Here is a 21,514-nt window from a genome sequence, read left to right as displayed (position 1 = left end):
GGGAGGGAGGGAAAGAAAAAAAGCGAAAAGAGAAGGAACCCAGCGACGGGACCGGCTGGCTGGGCGCTCGCCGGCGGCACCCAGCGCCGCGATGGTGAGGGGGTGGCGGTGGCGGGCAGGGACAGGGGAAGGAGGGAGGGAGTCAGGAAGGGAAGGGAGGCAGGGAGCTGTTCTCCTGCAGCCCCGGGTGCCGGACCCGGCGCAGGTAGCGGAGGTGACCCCGGGGAAGGGGCCGCCATGGCGGCGGCGCAAACCCGGCTGAGGGGCTCAGGCGGAGCCCCCTCCCCTCCCTCCCGCCGGTACCGCGGCCGGGCCGGGGCAGCCCCGCCGTTCGTTGTGTAACCGCGGCGCTGCCGCCCGTTATGTAAAAGGGCGCCCGGGACCCGGCGGACGGCAGGGAGGGAGGCTCGATCCCCGCTCGGTGTGCCCCGGTGTCCCCAGGGCGCCGGGAGGGCGATGACGGCCGGCCCAGACCCGCCGCCCTGAGCGGCCCCTCGCGGCTCCGTGCGGGGCCGAGCAGCCGCCAGGGCGGAGCGGGGCAGAGCCCCTCGGCCGGCCGGAGTGAGGGCACAGCCCGGCTCTGCACAGCCCGGCCGCCCGTGCCTCCTCCGGCTCCTGCCTCCACCAGCCCCAAACAGCACCTTCCCAGTGGGAATTGCTTTGTCCGGGCTCTGTCTGGAGGAAGCCGTGCCAAGGCTCGGTGCGTGGGCCTCGCAGAGCTCTCCCAGCACGGAGCTGCCAAAGGAGCAGCCTTTCCCTGCTCCAGACAGGCCGGAGCTGAACATATGGGAGCTGTTTGGATTGCTCCTCTGCTCCAGGCATGAGTGTGCAGATTTGCTTTTCAAGGACTAGCAGCAGCTTCCTGGGCAATCTAGTCTCATCCCTTGTCATTAAAAGCCTAATTTCAGTCAATCCCCTAATAAAGTTATGTGTCATTGTTATTGAAGTAGGTACATTTTGTGCCTGCTCATTAATCAGTGAACTAGGGTAGAATTTAATTGCTTACCTATGTACTGATGTCTAAATTTATGGCAAAACTTCCAGTTCATGGCATTTCTACATACCTTTGTTGCTGTGCTTGCAGTGTGCTTCTCTTTAATAGCTTTTTCTCCTGTCTATAGTTTATGTTTATTGTGCTGTATTTATTTATGGGTAGCATTTGTATCTCTCACCTTTTGATCCTCTAGGCTAAGAAAAGCTGGGTTTATGTCCTATTCCCGATGTGCTTTTCATCCCCAGAGTATTCTAGTTGCTGTTACCTTTACACTGAAATGGTGCAGATACCTCTTAAATAGTCCTGTGACATCTCCCGAGTGTCTTGAAAGTGATTTAATCCATCTTTTTTTTTTTTTTTTGTGCTCCTGGCACCTTCTTTGGCTCCTTCACCCTGTTTTTTATTTTTTTGTGGTTCAGCACACCACTCTGGTTCCACTCTCTATCATTTCTAATTTATGAACTTGTCTCTGAAGTTCTTGATATTAATCTTAAAATATGTGGCCTTACTATGTAGTTCTAATGTGTCACTATTTAATTTTAGGCCTCTTGTGATTGCTGCTTTGTATCAGTAGAAGCTTTAATCTCCATGTTCCCACTTCTTGTGCCAGAATAGTTAACGTTAAATTGGAGTTTTGAGCATAATCCTTCCTTGAGTCTGGCTAATAAATCACCTACTTCTGTTTAATTCCATTTAACTTAATTTAAATAGGATAATCATAAAGCTTTCTTAGTGGCATAAATCATGAAACTGTTTATTTTTCACTGCTTTCCTCTCTTAGCACTCAGAGGAATTTTGGTGGCTGTTGCTTGAGTTGCTATTTCTTAATTGTTTTCAGAATGTTCATTTTGAGAAAGTAAGTAAAGTTTTGGGGCTGTGGAGAGGTGGAAAACATGGTACATCCAACACCAAAAGTGAGGCTCTAAATTACCTATTTTTCCCTGTTAATGTTTTGAGAGAAATGACTACCACAAGTTGAAAACTCTTTAATCCTGTACCCATCTCTTCCTTTGAGACTTCAGAGAGGGAAAAGCAGGTGATCCTGGCTTACAGAGACTTTGCATGCTTGGGGTTTGTCATGCTGAGTCTGCAATTTGGTGTAAAACTTGGGGAGCACATCACAGGCATGGCTCTTTTAGAGATGAAATTGGGATTTGTCTTCCAGTGTTACATACTGATTTATTGAGGGGGAGCAAGAACCAGCCAAAACAAAATACTACAGATGGGAAAAAAAATTTGATTTTTAAGGAGTCTGAGAGACAGAGCCTGTAGGAACTGAATCTGCCAGGCTGGAGTTGGTAGGATCACAACCTCTGTGATGAGAAAGGCCCACACAGCCATGGAGTTATTATTTTTTTTTTTCTTTGTAAAGCTAGATTGTAATGACTGACAGAAAACAGCAGTTATACCTGTTCGTTATTTTTCTTTAGGTGTTGTTATATAAGCAGGTACTTCCCTGGTGATGCTTCCCCAAATAAACAGGATTTTATTTTGATACTCACACTTAGCCATTATAAACTGGGCTTATAATGTTTGCCTTAAGGTTCTTTAGCTTATTCCCAGTGCTTTAATATGTCCCCTTAGGTTCTTTTTGCTTTTTAACTGCACTTCTAAATATGTGTTGAGTATATTCTAGTGATGTTTAAAGCTGCTTGATGGAATTCTCAAAGGAAAAAGTGCAGGATAATGTTCTTTGGGAGAACCTTTCCAACTGGCGTGAGCTCGAAGCTGAGCTGGTAACATCAAGTGGAAGCTGGTTTTGCATTTCAGTTCACCTCTGTATTGGATTACTGTTACAGGGCAGTAACCAGGCAGTTTACCCCATCCCCCTGCACACTTTTGGTCTGCTTTGATTATATTTAGCAATTTAAAAGTTTTTTAAAAACATAATTAATTTAAATAAGCTTCTAAAAGCCCATCTAAATGCAATTATTCTACTTTTTATGCTATTCCATAAGCTAGCCAGGTTTTAGATATGTCACATGACTCTCATAATATATGTTTTAGTTAATGAAGGCACCCCAGCTTGCATCATGTAATTCATAATTCTGTGGTTTGGGGAATTAGTTTTTTTTTTTTTCTGGTTACTCAATTAATTTGATATAATGAAAGAAACTGTGAGGTTAATTGAAGTATCAGATAATTAAGATGACTATGAAAAAGTAAAATAGCATAATGGGAGTTCTACTTAAAAACTGCTGGGTGATGTTTATTAAATAATAACAAAAAAACCTAAAGTGCTCTGCTATGGTTGACATACATTTATAGTGTCTCATTGGACACAAAGTGAAGTGATCAGAAAACAAATGGCAGATTTGTCTTCAACCTGACATTCAAAAGCAGAGCTAGAGAAATGAACCACTCAAATTCTGACCTTGTAAGAGCTTAAATACAACTTTAACTGGGCAATATTGTCTTGAAGTATAGAAGAGTGAGGGAAGGAATGCCTCCAGCTCACGTACAAGGTTTCCAGGCTGCATTTGAGTTGTTCTATTTCAGCAGCAGGCAGTTTAGGAAATTGTTTTTAGGGTGCTTGTCAGAGGACTTCATTAGATACAGATAAAAACATTTTGCCCAGGGTACCTCAGGAGCCTTTGTCAGGGGTGTTTGCTCAGCCTTCTGGCAGCAAGTTGAAGAAATATTACAAATGTCTCCTGTAATGGGAATGAGTGGAGTTAATAAAAGCAGAACTGTTTTGTTTGCAAGTGTAATTGATCCCTGCTTGTGCTTTTTGTTCCTTGATTGTATGGAGATGCCCTGCGTGAACTTCCAGAGGGATTATGTAAAAATTAAACTTGCATTTCCAAAGGGAAGATTGGCCACTCAGAGATACTGGTTGAAAAAATAGTGTTCTGAGTCATATGCCAGTGGCCTATCTACAGGGCTAAAAATTCTCGTTGGAGTTTGTTCACTGATACATCAAAGTGTTTCAGCTTTTCTGGCACACAGGAAGGAACAGCTCCAGGAGGAATGAAGAGAGACAGTATTCTGGTTTTGTCATCTTTGAGCATCAAATTAGAAACACAAGATCTAGTGGAAATGTGGATGTCTTTGCTTCTGTGGGAATGATTTTCATACACCTTTGAGTAAAGATTCTGATTTTTGTTTGATTCATCAGCTGTCATAGAAGTCTTGAGTATATATATTGATTTCAAGTTTAAAAGGAAATTTTCCCATCTCACATAAAAAATGTACTATTTTAAAATAGTCAGGCATCATTACACACTACAAAGAAACAAAAAGAAACATAAGACATTCACAGTTCCAAATTCTGTCCTTCATTTTCTTATCCTCTTAAGATTGGAGGCAGCCAAAATTGCTGTTTCCTGGTATGGGAGCAAGTTACATCACAAAGTAATTCCTGTTTTTATAACAATACAATGTAATAATAAAGTAAAAAATAATGAAACTTAAGCACTTAGTAAAACTGAGTCAAAGGAATAAAAGTTGCCTATCAAAAGCTGCAGAAAGACCCTGCATTCGAATGATTTGGAGATTTTACTTCCCAAGCCTGTACTTAAATCTTCAGGAGCCATTAAACTGCAGTCTCTAATTGTTGTTAATACCTGATTCATTAAAGATAGACTCCATTCCATCTTCGCCCTAATGTGGTACCTCCCAATCCTCAAACATGTGCGCCTTATTTTAGAAGACTTATCTGTGTAACCTTATTTATATTTCTCCTCTATAACCTTTTACATATTTCAGTACTCCTGTGATCAGCATATTAGGCAAGCGAAGCAACAGAAGTTAAATGGGCTGAGAAAGAAAGGTGAAATTATCCAGAATTTTCTGTATAAAAGGGAAGCTACTATTTTTCCTGCAGATGAGATCTGACAACAGTTGATGCTGTTATTTTCAATATTGTCTGGGGGAGTATGTACCAGTCACTCGGCCTTCTTTTGTGTGGTGCTGGGGATGATTCACAGTGCTGAGAGTCATTCTTTATGTTGATTAATCTGTGTGCCTGAAAACAGTAGGTTATTATTAGACATGGAATAAAAAAAACCTTTGAGATTTTCATGTATCAGTGTACAACCTGAAACTCTGAGGCAAAAGATCAAGTTTATATTCTGCCTTGTCCTTTGTACCCAGACCTCTGCTATAGATGATTTCCAGGTGCAGAGGGCCTGGAAAGAGGAAAAGAATCACTGTAATGGATGTTAGTTTATTGCTGCATGAGACTTGGAATTAAGCCAGTTCTTTTTGGGTTTCGTTTTTTGATGTGAAGCTGTAGCTGCCCTTTTCAGTATCAAAAATTGCTCCTATATATGCAATTTGTCTGCAATATCTGCATTTCTTATGTAGGTTGGTAGTAGACTTCTAATATGCATTGACTTAAATGAAAGATTAAAAGAAATATTTTAAGTCCACAAGTGTAATTTGATTCTTTCAGTCTGTCTTGATAGATTAATTCCCAGTAGACTTCATAAATTAAAATTATTTTTCAGCAATTGCATTTCTTCTTCTGGGAACAGGAGTGGTGTTCAAAGCACAGCAGACGTGACTGGCTGTGGTTCTGGGGATGACAGGGGAAGGAGGCTCCCGTCGGTTTGGCGAGTTGTTCATTGTGTGGCCTGATTTTGTGTGGCTCTGAGGGAGACATTTCCTCTTGTAATATTTGCCAGACCAACAAAAAAGACATTCTAGAGAAGTTTCATAGAAAGAATGGTTTGACTAAATCTTTGTTTCATTGTGTTTTGCACATGACAGGAGGAAGCTTCTCCGTATTCTTTACTTGATATCTGTTTGAATTTCCTGACTGCCAACCTAGAGAAGTTCTGCACAGAAAGGCAAGATGGGACATTTTGCTTGCAGGAGCCAGGAATGTTCCCTCAAGAGGTGGCTGATCGACTGCTGCAGACGATGGCATTTCATGGTAAAAACAATCATTTGTGCCTCAGTGGTGAACTTATTTCACTGGAATGTGACATTGCAGTTCTGCTATATTTTCTAGTAGAATCTGCTGCTGCAGCTGTTAAAACTGTGTTCTGTAATCCCTTAATAGAGAATTTTTGTTATTTTTGCTTTACACAGCTTCAGCTGAGCTTTGCATTGCCACATAGATCTAAATAGAAAGTTCTTAGTCTTGGTTTATGATTTTACTGTTCCTTTATTTGAACATTTCTCAATCTTCTTTCAATCATTTCACAAAAAAAAACCAAAAAAAGATTCCATTACTTCTAGCAACAATACCTCTTGAAGAGCATTTAATTGGATTTTTTTACTGTGTGCCCCTGTGATTAAATTAGAAAAAACCCTTGTGATTCATTAAAACAGTTTCTCATCTCTCTTAATACTTTTTTTGACATGGAATTATTTGTTTCAAAGCCCTTAGTTTTAGAGTGGTATAAACAGCTTATGGTATCCTTATATTTTGTGTACTGGCTTACTGGCTGTCTGTCAGCATTTCTCTGAGGATAGGGCTCCCATCTTGGTTGCTTGCTTTAAGCATGATAAAATTTGTATAATAAAATTTCTTATAATGAAAAAGTAAAGGTATAAATTGTACTAGAGATAAGAGACCCGTTCCTTGAGATACTGTAGACTTTTGTTAAAAAAATGAGACATGACACTAGAAAAATTGCTGTAAATAGACCAAACACCCTATCCTATAGATGCAGATTGTATTTGGGTGTTACTGGGCAAGTAATGGCTTTCTCAAGTTGTTCTGGTCAGAAGTAACAGAAGGAAAGGTCCTAAAATAGACAAGCTCACTAAAAAAAAGGGTAATCTATAATATACACTACTTTCTGATAAGGAGTTATTTAGAGTAATCCCAAGAAATGAGATTAAAGGAAACTGAATTGCCAGAAACTATCTACCAATGCTGGAAGTGGTGAAGACACTTCCAGACACCAAAATACCACAAACACAAAGAATGCAGGATGGAAAAAAGTGTGTAGCAGGTAAACTCAGTCTTTAGGTAGGCCAGGGAGAGAGCTTTGGTCTCAAATGAAGAGATTAGCAAAAATTATGAAGTAATTAATTTAGTGATACTTAAACCAAACTCTAATTGTATTTATTGCTTTTACTTTTTCTGCTCCATACCAGTTGTTTCATCCCATATTTTTGCTTTCCCTGCAAAAGGGGAAAGTAGTCCCCAGACTACTTGGTCAGAAGTGCCTGAAGCGTTTGCTCCTTAGAAAGGTCTGCACATCTTTATATTGGCAATTACTAGCCCATGACTTAAATCCAAACTGTTGTGGCAATGATGTTATTATTCAAATAAATTGCCTTTTTATTTCATTTCCTTTCTTAAGTATGTGTGAAGATAGGAGATGAAACGCTAGGAGTGTTGACATTTATAACCCTGTAGGAGCAAAACTAGGACATGTTCTTCCTACTCCTTTTGTGTGGATGCCTGTGCAGCTGTACCCTTCACATGGCTTTTTGTAATCCTTCTGTTGATAAGACACCAAGATTTGATATTTGTATATTCAATGCATTTTTGATAATTCAGGGAACTCAATGTATTGTTTCAGTTAGGATGTTGCCAGTGTCTTGCAAGAAAAAGCTACTTATGCATTCTTTCTAAAGAGTAAAAAGACACTAAACAAGATCGTTGCTTTTTCTTTTTTTCATTGCTGTCTTTTTCTCCTTCCCACCCTTTCCTTGCCCTCTTCTTTCTATTCTTTGAATCACTTCTTAGGTTTCTTTCTCACATTCAGCTTGTTTCTGAGCAACACTCCTACCTTCTTCATATAGGACTTAATTAGCTTAATTTAGTATTGATCCTATTTATGAATTCAGTCAAATGCTAGATTATGTAGTTAAAGCAAGATGAGAACCAAACATTGATAGATGGTGCAATCTTGAGGTTAATGGAACTGTGGCCAGAGGAGAACTGCACTCAGAAATTTTGAAATTCTGCTTTTAGCACACTTCTAACCAGTTCAGTGAGAAAAATACAGCAAATGAGGGCAGCACTCTAATTGTTTATGAATCATCCCCATATTTTATTTATTGCGTGTTCCATTTTCTGAACCAAGCAGGTAACGTGCATTTACTGCTTCTTATTTATCTGTCCTATTCTTAAAGCTGGAATTTTCCAAGCGTGACCTCATAATCTTCAAAGTGGAGTCGCAAACGTAAGATTTTGGGATCAGTGGTGTAATGATCCGAGGCAAACTACTTTGTAATTAGTTTTCTCTGCCAACACTTTGTACCCTTTCATGTCCAAGTGGTGGTGTGTAACGCTGGAGCCAAGCACTGATGCTGTTTTCCCACAGGGCTGCTGAACGATGGCACCGTGGGCATCTTCCGAGGCACCCAGATGCGCCTGAAGCGCGCCTGCATCCGCAAAGCCAAAATCTCCGCCGTGGCTTTCCGCAAAGCCTTCTGCCATCACAAGCTGGTGGAGCTGGATGCCACAGGGGTCAATGCAGATATAACAATCACAGACATTATCAGTGGACTGGGCAGCAATAAGTGGATCCAGCAGAATCTGCAGTGCCTGGTGCTGAACTCACTGACTCTTTCTCTGGAAGACCCCTACGAGAGGTGTTTCAGTCAGCTGTCCGGGCTCCGCGCGTTGAGCATCACCAACGTGCTCTTCTACAACGAGGACTTGGCAGATGTTGCTTCACTTCCCAGGTTGGAAAGTCTGGATATATCCAACACCTCCGTCACTGACATCACAGCACTCCTCACCTGCAAAGACAGGCTCAAGTCTTTGACCATGCACCACCTGAAATGCTTGAAAATGACCACAACCCAGATTCTGGATGTTATAAGAGAACTAAAATACCTGAATCACCTTGATATTTCGGATGACAAACAGTTCACATCGGACATAGCTCTTCGTTTGCTGGAACAGAAAGATATCTTGCCTAACCTTGTGTCTTTGGACATTTCTGGAAGAAAACATGTCACAGATAAAGCTGTACAAGCATTCGTTCTGCAGCGGCCCACGATGCAGTTTGTAGGACTGCTAGCTACTGATGCCGGCTACTCAGAGTTCTTAACAGGAGAAGGAAACCTGAAGGTTAAGTGGGGGAATTAATTTCACTGAAAAAATAGAATGTGCAGGGGAAATAGAGCTAATAGTTTGTAAATGTATGTGTGCGTAGGTTCATTTTTTTAAACTGTTAATTATAATTTATAATTATAATTTAAACTGTTAATTATAATTTCACCTGGCTTTAGGTGAAATTCCTATTTAATTTTGACATAAATTTCTAAATTTACATAATACTGTATATATACATATACTTGTAAGAGGCATCTGTTTTCTGTGCCTTTTCAGTGAACCTTAGATCTTGATTCTCCATATCTAAGAAAGCTGAGCTTTGCCTTGTCTGAAGTCACTAAGTGGGATAATATTCTCTGGATCCCAGACAGTATCTGGCATAAGTCAGCAATGTGTGAGGGGTGGAGGTAGAATTTGCATAAGCTTTGAGCAGTTCATGATTAACACGGCAGATACAATAAAGCTGAATCACTCAGCTGCTGTTATGCTCCATCACCACTGCTATTTCCTCTTACAATATTTCTACATATCTTGAAAGGTCTTCTGTTGAGAATACATCACCTAAGAAGCAATAACTTAGGATGAAAGACTTCCTCTTCTTGAACAAATCCTCAATTACTTAGCCCCTTAGGATGAGATGATGTTTTCTGAAGTGCATTTATTTATCTTTTAGAGCCAGGCAACAAGACATCATTCCCTGTTCTGTAAAATCTGAAGGCAATTATTGGAGAATGAGCAGGTCAGAATTAATTAAAAACAAGTTGTTTTAGACATGTCAGTGGTATATCATCTTTGACACTGAGTTTTCCTTTCTGCTGTGTCTTGAGGATGATGGAAGCTGCAGAGGGAATGAGGAAGAGAGCCTAATGTGTCCATAGTTTAGTCTGTCTCCTGTGCAAGTCTAGTTTTCCACTTCAGTTGTAAAATTCACAATGCTCTTGTTATAGGCAAGTGGAGTAACACAGCTACACAATTCTTGTATTTTTTCCCCCTGAAATTTGGCAGTTGTTGAGGGCCAGGTCTCTTGAGTACTTAGTTGTCACAGCTGATAGCAAAGTGTCTCAGTGTTGAAATGCACAGAGAAAGCAAGTTCCCCTTTGGTGTGATGATATCCAGCACCAGGAGGTTATACCTCATGTTTGGTATAAAATAATACAATGTAATCCTTGCTGTTCAGAATAATTGCTTCATAGAACTGTCTGCACCATGAAAAGGCAGGAAGGAAGAAGGTTCTAGTAATGTGAAAGTCACGATGGACTTGTGGCGTTGTGGTTAGCAAAATGCAGTTTGCATTTGTTTTTTTTAAGGCATAATTGTCAAGAAGAGACTGTAGGCTATGATTGGTATTATTTCCTTTTTTTTTTTTTGGTGACCTAAATTCATTAGTAACTCTACTGAAATATTCAACTGCTTAGTCTAGATACTGCTAAAGAGTAAACAAGACACAGAACTCAGGGAAACAGCAGAGGTAAAATATTACTGTCTTTACAGCAGCCCTGTGAAATTTGATTATGAACACTAGGCAGATATTATAGTTGAGAACATGAAACCAAGTGGAAATTTTTCATGTAGGGTATAATTGGCTGTACATGTCAGTAAACAGGGTTGCCCTGTTCTAATCAGAATATAAAACAAAATCCAAGATGCTGTCAGTTCTCTCAAGGTTGTACTATATTCCTGATATCAGAAATTAAAAAAAAAATATGCCTGCATACAATACAGGATGCACAGAATTAGGATTTATATATTTATATAAAGTGTCTTTATATAAATATAAAGACTTATATATAACCTTTTACTTTTTTTGTATGTGCCATGTTAAGTAGAACAATTTCTGCATGCTGCCCTAAGAATTATAAAAAACAGTGATTGCAGCAATGATTCATTAAATAGTAGGACTGAGAAACAAACCAGTTACACAATTTATAGTTATAAACAGAAAATATCATTAAATGGAAACTAGAGCAGGCTGGCAATCGTTTGCTTACTGAAAGACTTGGCCAAATCACTGCCTTTGAAACTGCAGCTTTGCATTTCTTGAGAACAAAACTTTGCAAGTAAAATGTTGACATTTTGAACTAAAGATTATTTCTGTGTTCACAGGTGTCAGGAGAAGCAAATGAAACTCAGATTTCAGAAGCACTGAAGCGGTACAGTGAACGAGCCTTCTTTGTGAGAGAAGCACTCTTTCATTTATTCAGCCTGACACATGTCATGGAAAAAACTAAGCCTGAAATTTTAAAGGTAAAATAATAGTTTTGATGGTTCTCGTATGTTCTTCCTGAGCTCATCCCCAAAAGCCTGTATAAATTAGTTTATAAGCTTTTAACTTTTTGGTTGTGTTCTTCAAGATTAAAATTGTAATGTTAAATAAAAAAAAGAACTATTTAAACACAGGGGAAGTAAAAGATGCCCTGTAGTGTTTTATGTTAGGCAAAATTGTTCTCTATTAACTTAAATTATCTAAATTTAGTAGCATGTAAATTGATTTTTTCACTTATCTTTGAATATGATATGAAATATTCCTCAGATACTGAATTCTGTCATTAGATCATATCTGTTTGGGTTCTAATCAAAATTGTGTCTGCTCTTATTCACCAGACAGAGCAGTACCTTCTGCTGATGCTCACAAAACATTAATAATACGGAAAGAATTCAGTGACAGCTTCTCTACTGTCACCCTCCAGCAGGGTAATGGGTGAATGGATGTTGTTAGTGTTCTGTATGGGACTGTAACCTGGAGCCCAAAACCTTCCTTAGAAATTCGTTATAGGCATTGGCTTTCCATGTCTAGAACGTTGGAGATGGTTTAAGTTTTGTAGGGATCCTAAAAAGAGGCACCAGTAGGACACATGGTTTTTATTTTTCTTATCCTCTTCAATGTTGAACAAGTGGCCTTAAATTTGGCATCAATGTCAAAAAGACTTTACCCATCAGTTATCAACAAGAAAAATATTATTATTAGGTGTTTATTTGGTGAGATCAAAATTAACATACATAGCCAAAAACATCATTCAGGAAGAACGTGCAAAAAATCTGTCTTGACCTAGCAGCTCAGGATGTGATTCCAAATGATGGCTCATCACCAAACAACAAGGCACTACATCATTATCATTGCACTGCAGAAATTCTGTCCTGCTTCATTCACCTCTGAAAGGGTTTGGTGATTTTATCCCAACCTGGGCTCTTTCTAGGAATTTCTTGCAATCTGTGCAGCCTCTTCTTTGAGAGGTTGCTGCAAGCTGTGCAGAAGGACTTGGAGCAGTGGAAGTTGCCAGCTTTGAATCGCTGAGCAGAATGAAATGTTATTCCTTGAGAATTCCAATCCCACCAGATGGATTTCTCACTCAAGTACAAGGGAGGCAGAAATTGGGTGCTGTGAGTCATTGTTGTGGCCTGGAGCAGGAGGCAGATTGTTCTTGGGGGTCTGTGTGCAAACGTGTGAGCAGCTAACGTGGGCCACCCTTGTGCTGCAGCTGGTGGTGATGGGCATGAGGAACCACCCCCTGAACCTGCCCGTGCAGCTGGCGGCGAGCGCCTGCGTCTTCAACCTCACCAAGCAGGACCTGGCGGCCGGCATGCCCGTGCGCCTCCTGGCAGACGTCACGCACCTGCTCCTCAAGGCCATGGAGCACTTCCCCAATCATCAGCAGGTACAGGGCAAAACTTCTCTGCTTTCTGTGCCGTCCTCTGTCTTGTGGGTCTCAACAAAAGGTTTCTCCACGTCCCAGGCCCTTGGGAAATATGTTCATAGCAAGAAAGTTGTCGGCGATGGAGAGAGACGGGAGACTGACTCGGTGTGACGGTGTTCACAGGGGTCTTAGGGTCAGATCCTCGTCTCTTCCCTCATCCTATGTTTCAGAAGGCTTGATTTATTATTTTATTATATATATAATATTAAAACTATACTAAAAGAATAGAAGAAAGGATTTCATCAGAAGGCTGGCTAAGACTAGAAAAAGAAGAATGATAACAAAGGCTTGTGTCTCGGACAGAGAGTCTGAGCCATCTGGGCTGTGATTGGCCATTAATTAGAAACAACCACATGAGACCAATCCCAGATGCACCTGTTGCATTCCACAGCAGCAGATAACCATTGTTTACATTTTGTTCCTGAGGCCTCTCGGCTTCTCAGGAGGAAAAATCCTAAGGAAAGGGTTTTTCAGAAAATGTGTCTGAAACAACTTGGTGATCAGAATCCAATTTTATTGTGGGATACAAGCACTTGTATACTGTTTTAGGGAGACTAGTAATGTGTACTACAGTGATTAGGTTGAAATCACATACACAAACTTATGCATATACCAACATCTCTTGCTTGCATTGATTAATAGGATTTTCTTTTTCTGGTAAACCTGTCTAATTAAATCTTCTTGCTATCTAATTTTCAAAGTTCTGTTCTGCTTTTGCCAAGGCATTTTATCTATCAGTTCTCTTATGCTCATAAGGTCCAAAGTACTCTCTGTCTCATGCACCCCAATAGAAAGTGTTCCGAAATTTTTGTGTTTCTAATGAAGCAATTGTTTTATATTTCTCACAGCTGCAAAAGAATTGCCTTCTTTCACTATGCAGTGACAGAATCCTTCAGGATGTCCCATTTAACAGGCAAGTTTTAGGTCTCAGTTGAAATGAGTTGTAGCATTGCAGAATATTTTTCTTCAGAAGCTTTGTTTGTGGCCCCAGTTTTGCTCAGTTTAAATCATTCCAGCATGCTGAATTTATCTGGCCTATATTGTTTTAGGCCTGCTGACCCAAATATATACCATTGAGTATAGGTCTGAAAAAATCCTTTGCTGTACAGAGGTTTTTTAACTTCACCTGGATGGGTCTATCCTTAATTCCATGTAACAGAAGTCAGCATTTCTCTGAGGTTGCTTTTTGCAGACATTTTTCAGCTCAAATGTTTTGTCCAAATACTTTGAAGTGTGATGGTCTACTGTTTCAGAAGATTGTGCCAAATTTTTCTTCTTTCTTTGGAAGCACTTCCTGTGCACTCTGATATATAATTAGAAGTAAGAGAACCTAAGTCAACAGCTTAAAGCTGACAGAGGCTCCTACAATACATCCAATTTCACTGTGTCTTTCTACTTTTTATGGTATGAAGCATACTTCTGTTGTCTGTGTATATCTTTCTTTTACTAACACTTATGAGACTTATGAAAATTATGGGTTTTTAACTTCCAGGTTTGAAGCAGCCAAACTTGTTATGCAGTGGCTGTGCAATCATGAAGATCAAAACATGCAAAGGATGGCTGTAGCCATAATTTCCATTCTTGCTGCAAAGGTATGGAATTAAGCTTTGGGAGGATAGGATAACATTTCTAAAGTTTAAAATAATGCTGATTTGCTTTTGTTTGTTTACAGCTTTCAACAGAGCAAACAGCTCAACTTGGTGCAGAACTCTTCATTGTTAGGGTAAGTCAGATACTTTCCTGCCATCCCATCCTCTCCCCCTGTTCATACTAGCAGTATTCCTGAAGATGCAAAGTAAACATAAGGAGATAAAATTCTAAGAACAGATTAACATGTATTCAGGTGAAAATGATTGGGAAGGTAAGCCAAAGTGGAAAAACTTGACACAATTCATGCAAAGTAAGATAGCAAGACATATCTTGATTTGAAATTCATTGTTTAAGATGAAAGATGCTCAGAATGAGAATATGTGAAGTAAATACTGCTGTGAAGGTTCAGAGTTCTGTGGGTGGTTTTGTGCCATCTGTAATAGCCCTACACATGTAATTACTGTGGAAACAAAGGAATTCCTTTAGCAGGCAACCGTGTTCAGAGCAGAGGTAAAAAGTTTAATAGCCAGTTTATTTTCTATAGTTTGACTCTAAGCATGTTTATCTTTACTCTGTGTATAAATGGCAGCTATGCATTGCCCACTTAGTGTAGAAAAAGCAGAGGAGTTATTACATATATTGACATTTTGATGGGTTTTTTTTCCCCAGCAACTTCTACAAATAGTTAAACAGAAAACAAATCAGAATCTTGTAGATACCACCCTCAAGTTCACATTGAGTGCACTTTGGAACCTCACAGATGAATCTCCAACAACGTGTCGGCACTTTATTGAAAACCAAGGGCTAGAACTTTTCATGAGAGTCTTAGAGGTGAGGAATGGGGCCTTGGTGGTGGATTAGCAGCACAGGTTTATAATTAAAGCTGTTTCAATAATAAGCATAAATGTTTACTTGGTTTTTGTTTCCTTTATCCACAGTCTTTTCCATCTGAATCATCCATCCAACAGAAAGTTCTTGGACTTTTGGTGAGATGAAAAAGAAAAACAGTCTGAAATATATACTTTTAAAATTTTATTTTGAAAGGATTTTTTTTTACCTTATGTTAATCTGAAATATTAGTTTTTCATATCCTAATATTTTTATGTTCTTCTTTAATCCTTATAATGTGTATTATTTGCAATTGACATGTTTTTGGATTGTTTTGTGTTTCTTCAAAAGTTATATTGAAATTGATGGTTAGAGTAAATAAAAAGAGCTTTTCAGAAAGGAGAGTGAGGCTTCACATAAGTCCAAATACAAAAAGTAGGTTGAAAGTCAGTGGAATGAAGAATTTTGCACTGTTGGAATTTTTTTAAGTTGGGCTTGAGAATGTCAAAAATAGCCTTTGATTTAGTGTAATGTAATTGTTAATGGCATAAAATCACTTATGAGAAAACCTTTTTGTTTTGATGCAAATTCCTGCATAGACTGGAAAAATTTCCAAAAGCAAAAGTAGTATTTTGGCATGTGGTGGTCACCTGGATGTACAGAGATCTCATCTGAGTGTTTTTCTGTGTCTACTCACACAATATAATTCAAGTTTGTGTTTATCTCCCTCACGCCATCTTCTTTCTGTTGACATTTTCTCTTTTTTTCATTATTTATTTCCCCATTCTAGAATAACATAGCTGAAGTGAAAGAGCTCCATTCTGAGTTAATGTGGAAGGACTTCATAGACCACATCAGTAAATTGTTGCACAGTGTGGAGGTGGAAGTCAGCTACTTTGCAGCAGGGATTATTGCTCATCTGATATCTCGAGGAGAGCAGGCCTGGACATTGAGTCGCAGCCAGAGGACATCTCTCCTTGAACAGCTGGTACAGAAATCATGGTGAATTTTATCACAGTCTTTCCTATTTTTGTTTCAATGTTTGTATTTAACAATCAATGTTCTTGGTTCTGTATTTTACAGCATACTGCCATTTTGAATTGGCCAACCCCAGAATGTGAGATGGTGGCTTACAGGTAAATATTGTCTTATCTTGTGATCAAGAGCTTGGGGAAAATAAAGCATACCACATATCTACTATATCTGATATCTGCAGGTAGTTGTCTTAAATGAGTTTTAGATGCAGCAGACCAGCCTCTTGGAATTTATCAATGTCTCCTGTAGTTAACATGTGGCTAACATGTGTAGTTAACATGTGGAACAGACATATGACCTGTGAAGTAATAGTATCTAGTAATAAAGCAAGTAACTGTTTCTTTTTTTTTTTAATAGGTCTTTCAATCCATTTTTCCCACTACTTGGCTGTTTCATGACACCTGGTGTCCAGTTATGGGCAGTGTGGGCAATGCAGCACGTCTGCAGCAAAAATCGTATGTATTGAGAGAATATTACCCTTAAAATTCTTATTTTTTGGTATGTTATTCACTAGCATGAAGTGGGAAAAATAAAAATTTCTGGGGTGTTCACTCCTGGGGCTTGACTAAATGGGGGAGAAAAAGAGAGTAGTGGAAGTTCCTTACATCTCTTCTATTAACTGAAATTTTACTGTTAGATGCATAGTGTGAATTCCAAAATGTGGATTTGTTAAGATTTAACTACATTTTTTGCTTGCACATGTGTTTTTATTCAAATAGAATATGCAAATATTAATGCTGGGCAACAAATTAATTTTAAATTAAGAGCAATGACTATGGCAGGTAGCAGTGTCTTACTATGGGAACAGAGGCTATAGTTATTCCTCATCTCTAATTGCCTTTTTGCAGTAACTTGCTGTGGCATGAATGTCATTTTCTTAATCTCTCTTTCCCATCTGCAAAATAAGAAATAGAATGATTTGAGAGCATTTGATGTTATGCATAATTTTTGGGAAAAGGAAATAAATCCCCCAACCATACCTAAGTGTAGGAGGGGACAAACCTTCCTGGCTTTTAATGTTGGGGTTTTTTTGACAGAAATTTTTGTCATGAATATGTCTATATAAAGCAGATTTCTTCTAAAGTATTTGAAGTGTTTTCTGTGCCAGTTTTTAATCTCCCTGATGGCAGCATATCTAGGCTTGTTTATCCCTGTCCCATCAATCTCTATTTCTGCAGTGATAAGGCATCTATTCAGAACCCACCAATAACATCACATAATATATAACTGCACACAGAATACTGTTTTGCTGCCCTTCATAGAGCTCATAAATATGCCTCTGTTCCCAGGGTACTGTCCAGAAACCTGTGAGATTTTTCATGATGAAGTCAGACTGTTCTGACAGAATTGTTTTACTGGTCAGATCTGGATAACAGATTTTAAATAAGGCCCTGTAATTTCTCTTTGTGCCTCAGTCCTGTTAACTTTGTGTTGTCCTATTTGTTCTATTTATTTTTGGTATTTTGTTTGCCCTCACATCTGAGCTTTTAACATGCTACTGAGGTTTGCATTGGCCTACTCCTGATTTGAGACCAAGACAGAATTCTTTTATTTTTGGTGGTCGTTGAAGCCAGAAGCTTCTGGACAAAGTTGCAGAGAAACCAAATGTTCCACCCTACTGTGGGGGAAAAAGTGTTTAATTCTGAAATATGAAGATATATTTGGGAGGAAAATCTTCAGCTTTTGGCGCTTGGTACCAAGAAAGCTTTTAGTAGTCCCAGAGAGGAGATGCTTTTTATTTGACCTCCTTTTATAGAAGATAGTGTAAAGTAGTCTGGAAGTAATTGGTTTAAATTTTTTTGTGTATCTTTTTCTTCTGCTGCTGTTTGTCTGTGTCACAGTCACCTCAGTGAGGTAACCTAACTAAAATATTTGTAGTGCCACAGTAAATGTGATCCCCAGCGAAATGCTCAACATCAGCATTAAAACAAGTCTGGTGTTGCACCACTGAGATGAATGGTGAAATTGGGCCCATCTGAGGTAATGCCCTGTGGATTGCATTACAGTCATCCTGACCTTTCCATAACAACTTCTGCAGCTTGCACATTACATCCACCCTACAGCTCTTTTTATAGCTGTTCCCTGCTCTTAATAATGCTGCAGCTGATGGGGGTGTGATTTCAACTTAGTGAATTCCAGAATGTAAGTGGAAAAAACCCTGGAAAGGCATTTGTAGCAACTTATAATTAATGAGAGGTCACCATCAATATATTTAACAAACTATTGGAAGGAGCTAGTTTGTATTTGCTCTCCAAGCCTGGAGACCTCCACAAATGATGTGGTATATCTGATAACATTTTTTGGTAGCTGTTCTGTACCAAGGTTTTTGGGAAAGGGGCTATTATTACCTGGATACTCATATACACCATAGTGCTTTTGATTCCCATTTCTTCTGGTTTGTTTATGTGCACTTTAAATGCCTGTAGAGGAGGTGGGGGGAAGAGAGAATACTGTGCATATCAGGGCACTTTCCAGTCAGCTGAGACAGACTGGTAAGAGACCTGATTACAGCTACAGTCCTGTCCAAATAACTCTGTTGTGCTGTCACTTGTTAAAGTACTCATGCACTTCTGTGGACACTTCAGGGAGTGTCTTAAATACTGCCTGGAGACAAAAGTGGATTTCAGTCAGTGTTTACAGTATCTCCTACCTTTACCCTAGATAATTCTGGTTTTAATTTCTTTTTTATAATCCTATTACAGCCGCCAGATACTGCAGCATGTTAATTGAAGAAGGTGGTTTGCAGCATTTGTACAACATCAAGGAAAATGTCCACACTGATCCCCATGTCCAAAGGATTGCTGTTGCCATCCTGGATAGTTTAGAAAAACACATTATGCGCCATGGGAGACCACCACCGTGTAGAAAACAGCAACAAACCAAACCAAACTGAAAGCTGCAGGTAGAGAAGTGTAAAGTATTGTCTCTGTAATAATCCTCTCTGATATGTGTGTAGTTGGAGTAATTTATAACCTATTGGTCACCATTAAAGTGATTTGCTGGTAACTGTGGTACCCAAACCATGTGTGGTAACCTTGCTGAACGTCACCTTTAATGGCAACCTCGTGCACAACTTGTAAAGGGTCACAGCTTGAGCTGGTCATGCCTGCAGGAGATGGGACTTGTACAGATCCATATGCACAGCTGGAAAGAAGACTTCAAGGAGTATCTTGTTTTGTGACTTCTGAGAGAAAAGGCTGTTCCATCCTTGTGATTGCTGTTCATAACACTGTTCACCAGTTTGGTGTTTGAATAAAACTCTGTGTGGTTGTGAGATCAACACTTACAGACTAAAACAAAAGTCTGTGCATGCAGGTGACAGAGAGACTTGTAACTAAGGCGACCAAAATGTCCATTGTCTCTTCACCCTTCTAGACACAAATGGGTCTTCAGCTTCCTTTTCCTTTTGCCTGCAAGCCATGTTCTTTTGTTTTTCTTACTGCTGGGATGATGCCTTTTTACAGTTCATTTCTCCAGAGTCCTCCCTGCTCCTGTCGAGGTGGGGACCAGCATCACATTCAGGGAAAGGGGAAACCCATTGAAGTAAAGCAGTAGAAACAGAACTAAAATGAGACAGTACTAAAAGGATGTTTGAGAATTTAAATTTTATAACAAGTATGGGGTTTTGTTGTGTGACTACTTTTGGTTGTGTGTGATATCTTTCTTTTGTTTTTAGAATACTCATGGGGATGGGAGAAGGCTCATTAGAGCAAAATAACTGCAATGACTTCGTCATGGAGGGGGTTGCATGTATTCATAGAAGGCTGGGATATTTGGTCACCTTATTTATGAGAGACTAATGATTGCTTTCATTTTCTGTAAATATTCTGTGAGTATTGTGCAGTGAATTATATTTCCAAGCCATCACAATAAGTGCAAAGTATCACCCAATGTTCTGCGTAAGCCCTGTGTCAATTGCATTGTTTTGTGGAGTATGAAATTTTACATAAAGATGCTAATTGTAACAACTTCTTTCTTTCTTGGTTACCTTTGGGTTCCAAACCACGTGTTGAATGAAACATATTGCACAGTGTACAGATGCCTGATACAATGCAAGTGGTGGAAGCAAACTGCATGTCCATTCAAATGCAATTTAATTTCAGGTGTTGTTTTTGTTTATCTGCTTCGTTTCCATATTTCCATGGCAACTGATTTGATATTCAAAGACTCTTCTGTAAATATTGGATAATTGAATTTAAAAAGAAAACTTATGTTTGGTAGCTTACCAGCAGAAATGGCTTCTTCATGATGACTGTATTTTACTATTTTTAAATCCTTTCCCTCCCAACTCCCATCCTTCACATAAAAACACCACCTCTAATCTTCAATAACCTAATTAATGTGTATTTCAGCAACCTCAAAAGGTACTGATCCAGTAATTTAATCAGTGTTGTGTAATTGTTTTTTGTACTAGAGTATAATTTTGGCTGGCATCATTTTAATCTGTGGATCTGGTTATATAAAGTTTTCTCAATTCCAACAGAAATTCAGCTGGCTGTAGCTTTGAATTATGAAAACAGCCCACAGGCTTTTACCCACCACCCTTCTAAGATATCTGCTATGGAATTTCCTTTATACATGAAATGGATCACAAAACTTGTCAAAATTGGTGTCACTAGAATGAATATAAATCAATTGCTACAAGATTTTAAAATAAAGATGACAACTCTCCTTACAGTGCTGTCTTTTCCTAATAACAGGAGCATTTGCTGAAGCAACTTACCTGAAAAAAAAAAAATTACTCCTTCATGCAGCACAAAATGCAAGGATGATGCTGGCATCAGGCCAGATGTTTGAGAGATGTGTCACTTCATGAAATTCTGCAACCAGCAAGCACAGAGATGCTAAATACCCATTTTCTTTTGCTCCCCCACACTTCAGGCAATCAGCGAGCAGAATTCTTTCAAGCTGGAAACTCTGCATGCCTACAAGGTATAAGTGCACTATATCTGTTTGTAGATGCCACTTATAGGAAGGTCTCTTCACACTCCTGTGCAACTTCAGGAGTTTCTGCCAGGGCAAAATAATTCTGGAAACAACTTTCAAACTTTGTGTTCCACCTGGAGCATTTGCCATCTTTTGTGAAGGCTGCAAATCCTGACTCTGCTTTACCTTTGCAGATCTTTACATAGAAAATTTGTATGTGTATAATTTGGTAAGGTTCCCACACACTTTTGGCACAAGTGAAACTGTGGTTTCCTTTGGTACTATTGTGGCATGAAGTTCCAATGTGGTAAGCCACATCTTATTTTGATAACCTATAAAGCATTTCCTAAAACCATGTTTGCTGATTAATTATTTTTTCTTTGGAAGCCCCAGTCTAGGAAAGTAAGAAGCTGTAGAGCTAAATTGTGTGGCATGTTTTAGTGCTGGAGAACCTCAAAGCGGAAGGAGAAAATAACC

The 21,514-nt window shown here is 39.2% G+C and overlaps 1 protein-coding gene across 1 annotated transcript; it reads left to right on the top strand.

Moving 5' to 3' along the window:
• On the top strand, positions 1-20,788 carry LOC136559974 (protein zyg-11 homolog B). Its single transcript, XM_066555544.1, has 14 exons — positions 1-94; positions 5,708-5,873; positions 8,227-8,981; positions 11,070-11,210; positions 12,443-12,619; positions 13,507-13,571; positions 14,151-14,250; positions 14,331-14,381; positions 14,918-15,079; positions 15,187-15,234; positions 15,867-16,064; positions 16,160-16,212; positions 16,469-16,566; positions 18,814-20,788. The coding sequence occupies exons 1-14, from the start codon at positions 92-94 to the stop codon at positions 19,002-19,004; spliced, it is 2,208 nt and encodes a 735-aa protein (XP_066411641.1). The 5' UTR covers positions 1-91; the 3' UTR covers positions 19,005-20,788.
• The last annotated feature ends 726 nt before the right edge of the window (positions 20,789-21,514 follow it).

Source organism: Molothrus aeneus, chromosome 9 (genome assembly GCF_037042795.1).
Source record: "Molothrus aeneus isolate 106 chromosome 9, BPBGC_Maene_1.0, whole genome shotgun sequence".
Lineage (NCBI taxonomy): Eukaryota > Metazoa > Chordata > Aves > Passeriformes > Icteridae > Molothrus > Molothrus aeneus.
This window is presented reverse-complemented; position numbering and strand designations above follow the sequence as displayed.

Coding starts and splice junctions, on each gene's coding strand:
- LOC136559974 (XM_066555544.1), top strand. Junction 12,620..13,506: donor ACTTCCCCAATCATCAGCAG/GTACAGGGCAAA, acceptor TATTTCTCACAG/CTGCAAAAGAATTGCCTTCT. Junction 14,382..14,917: donor CAGAACTCTTCATTGTTAGG/GTAAGTCAGATA, acceptor TTTTTTCCCCAG/CAACTTCTACAAATAGTTAA.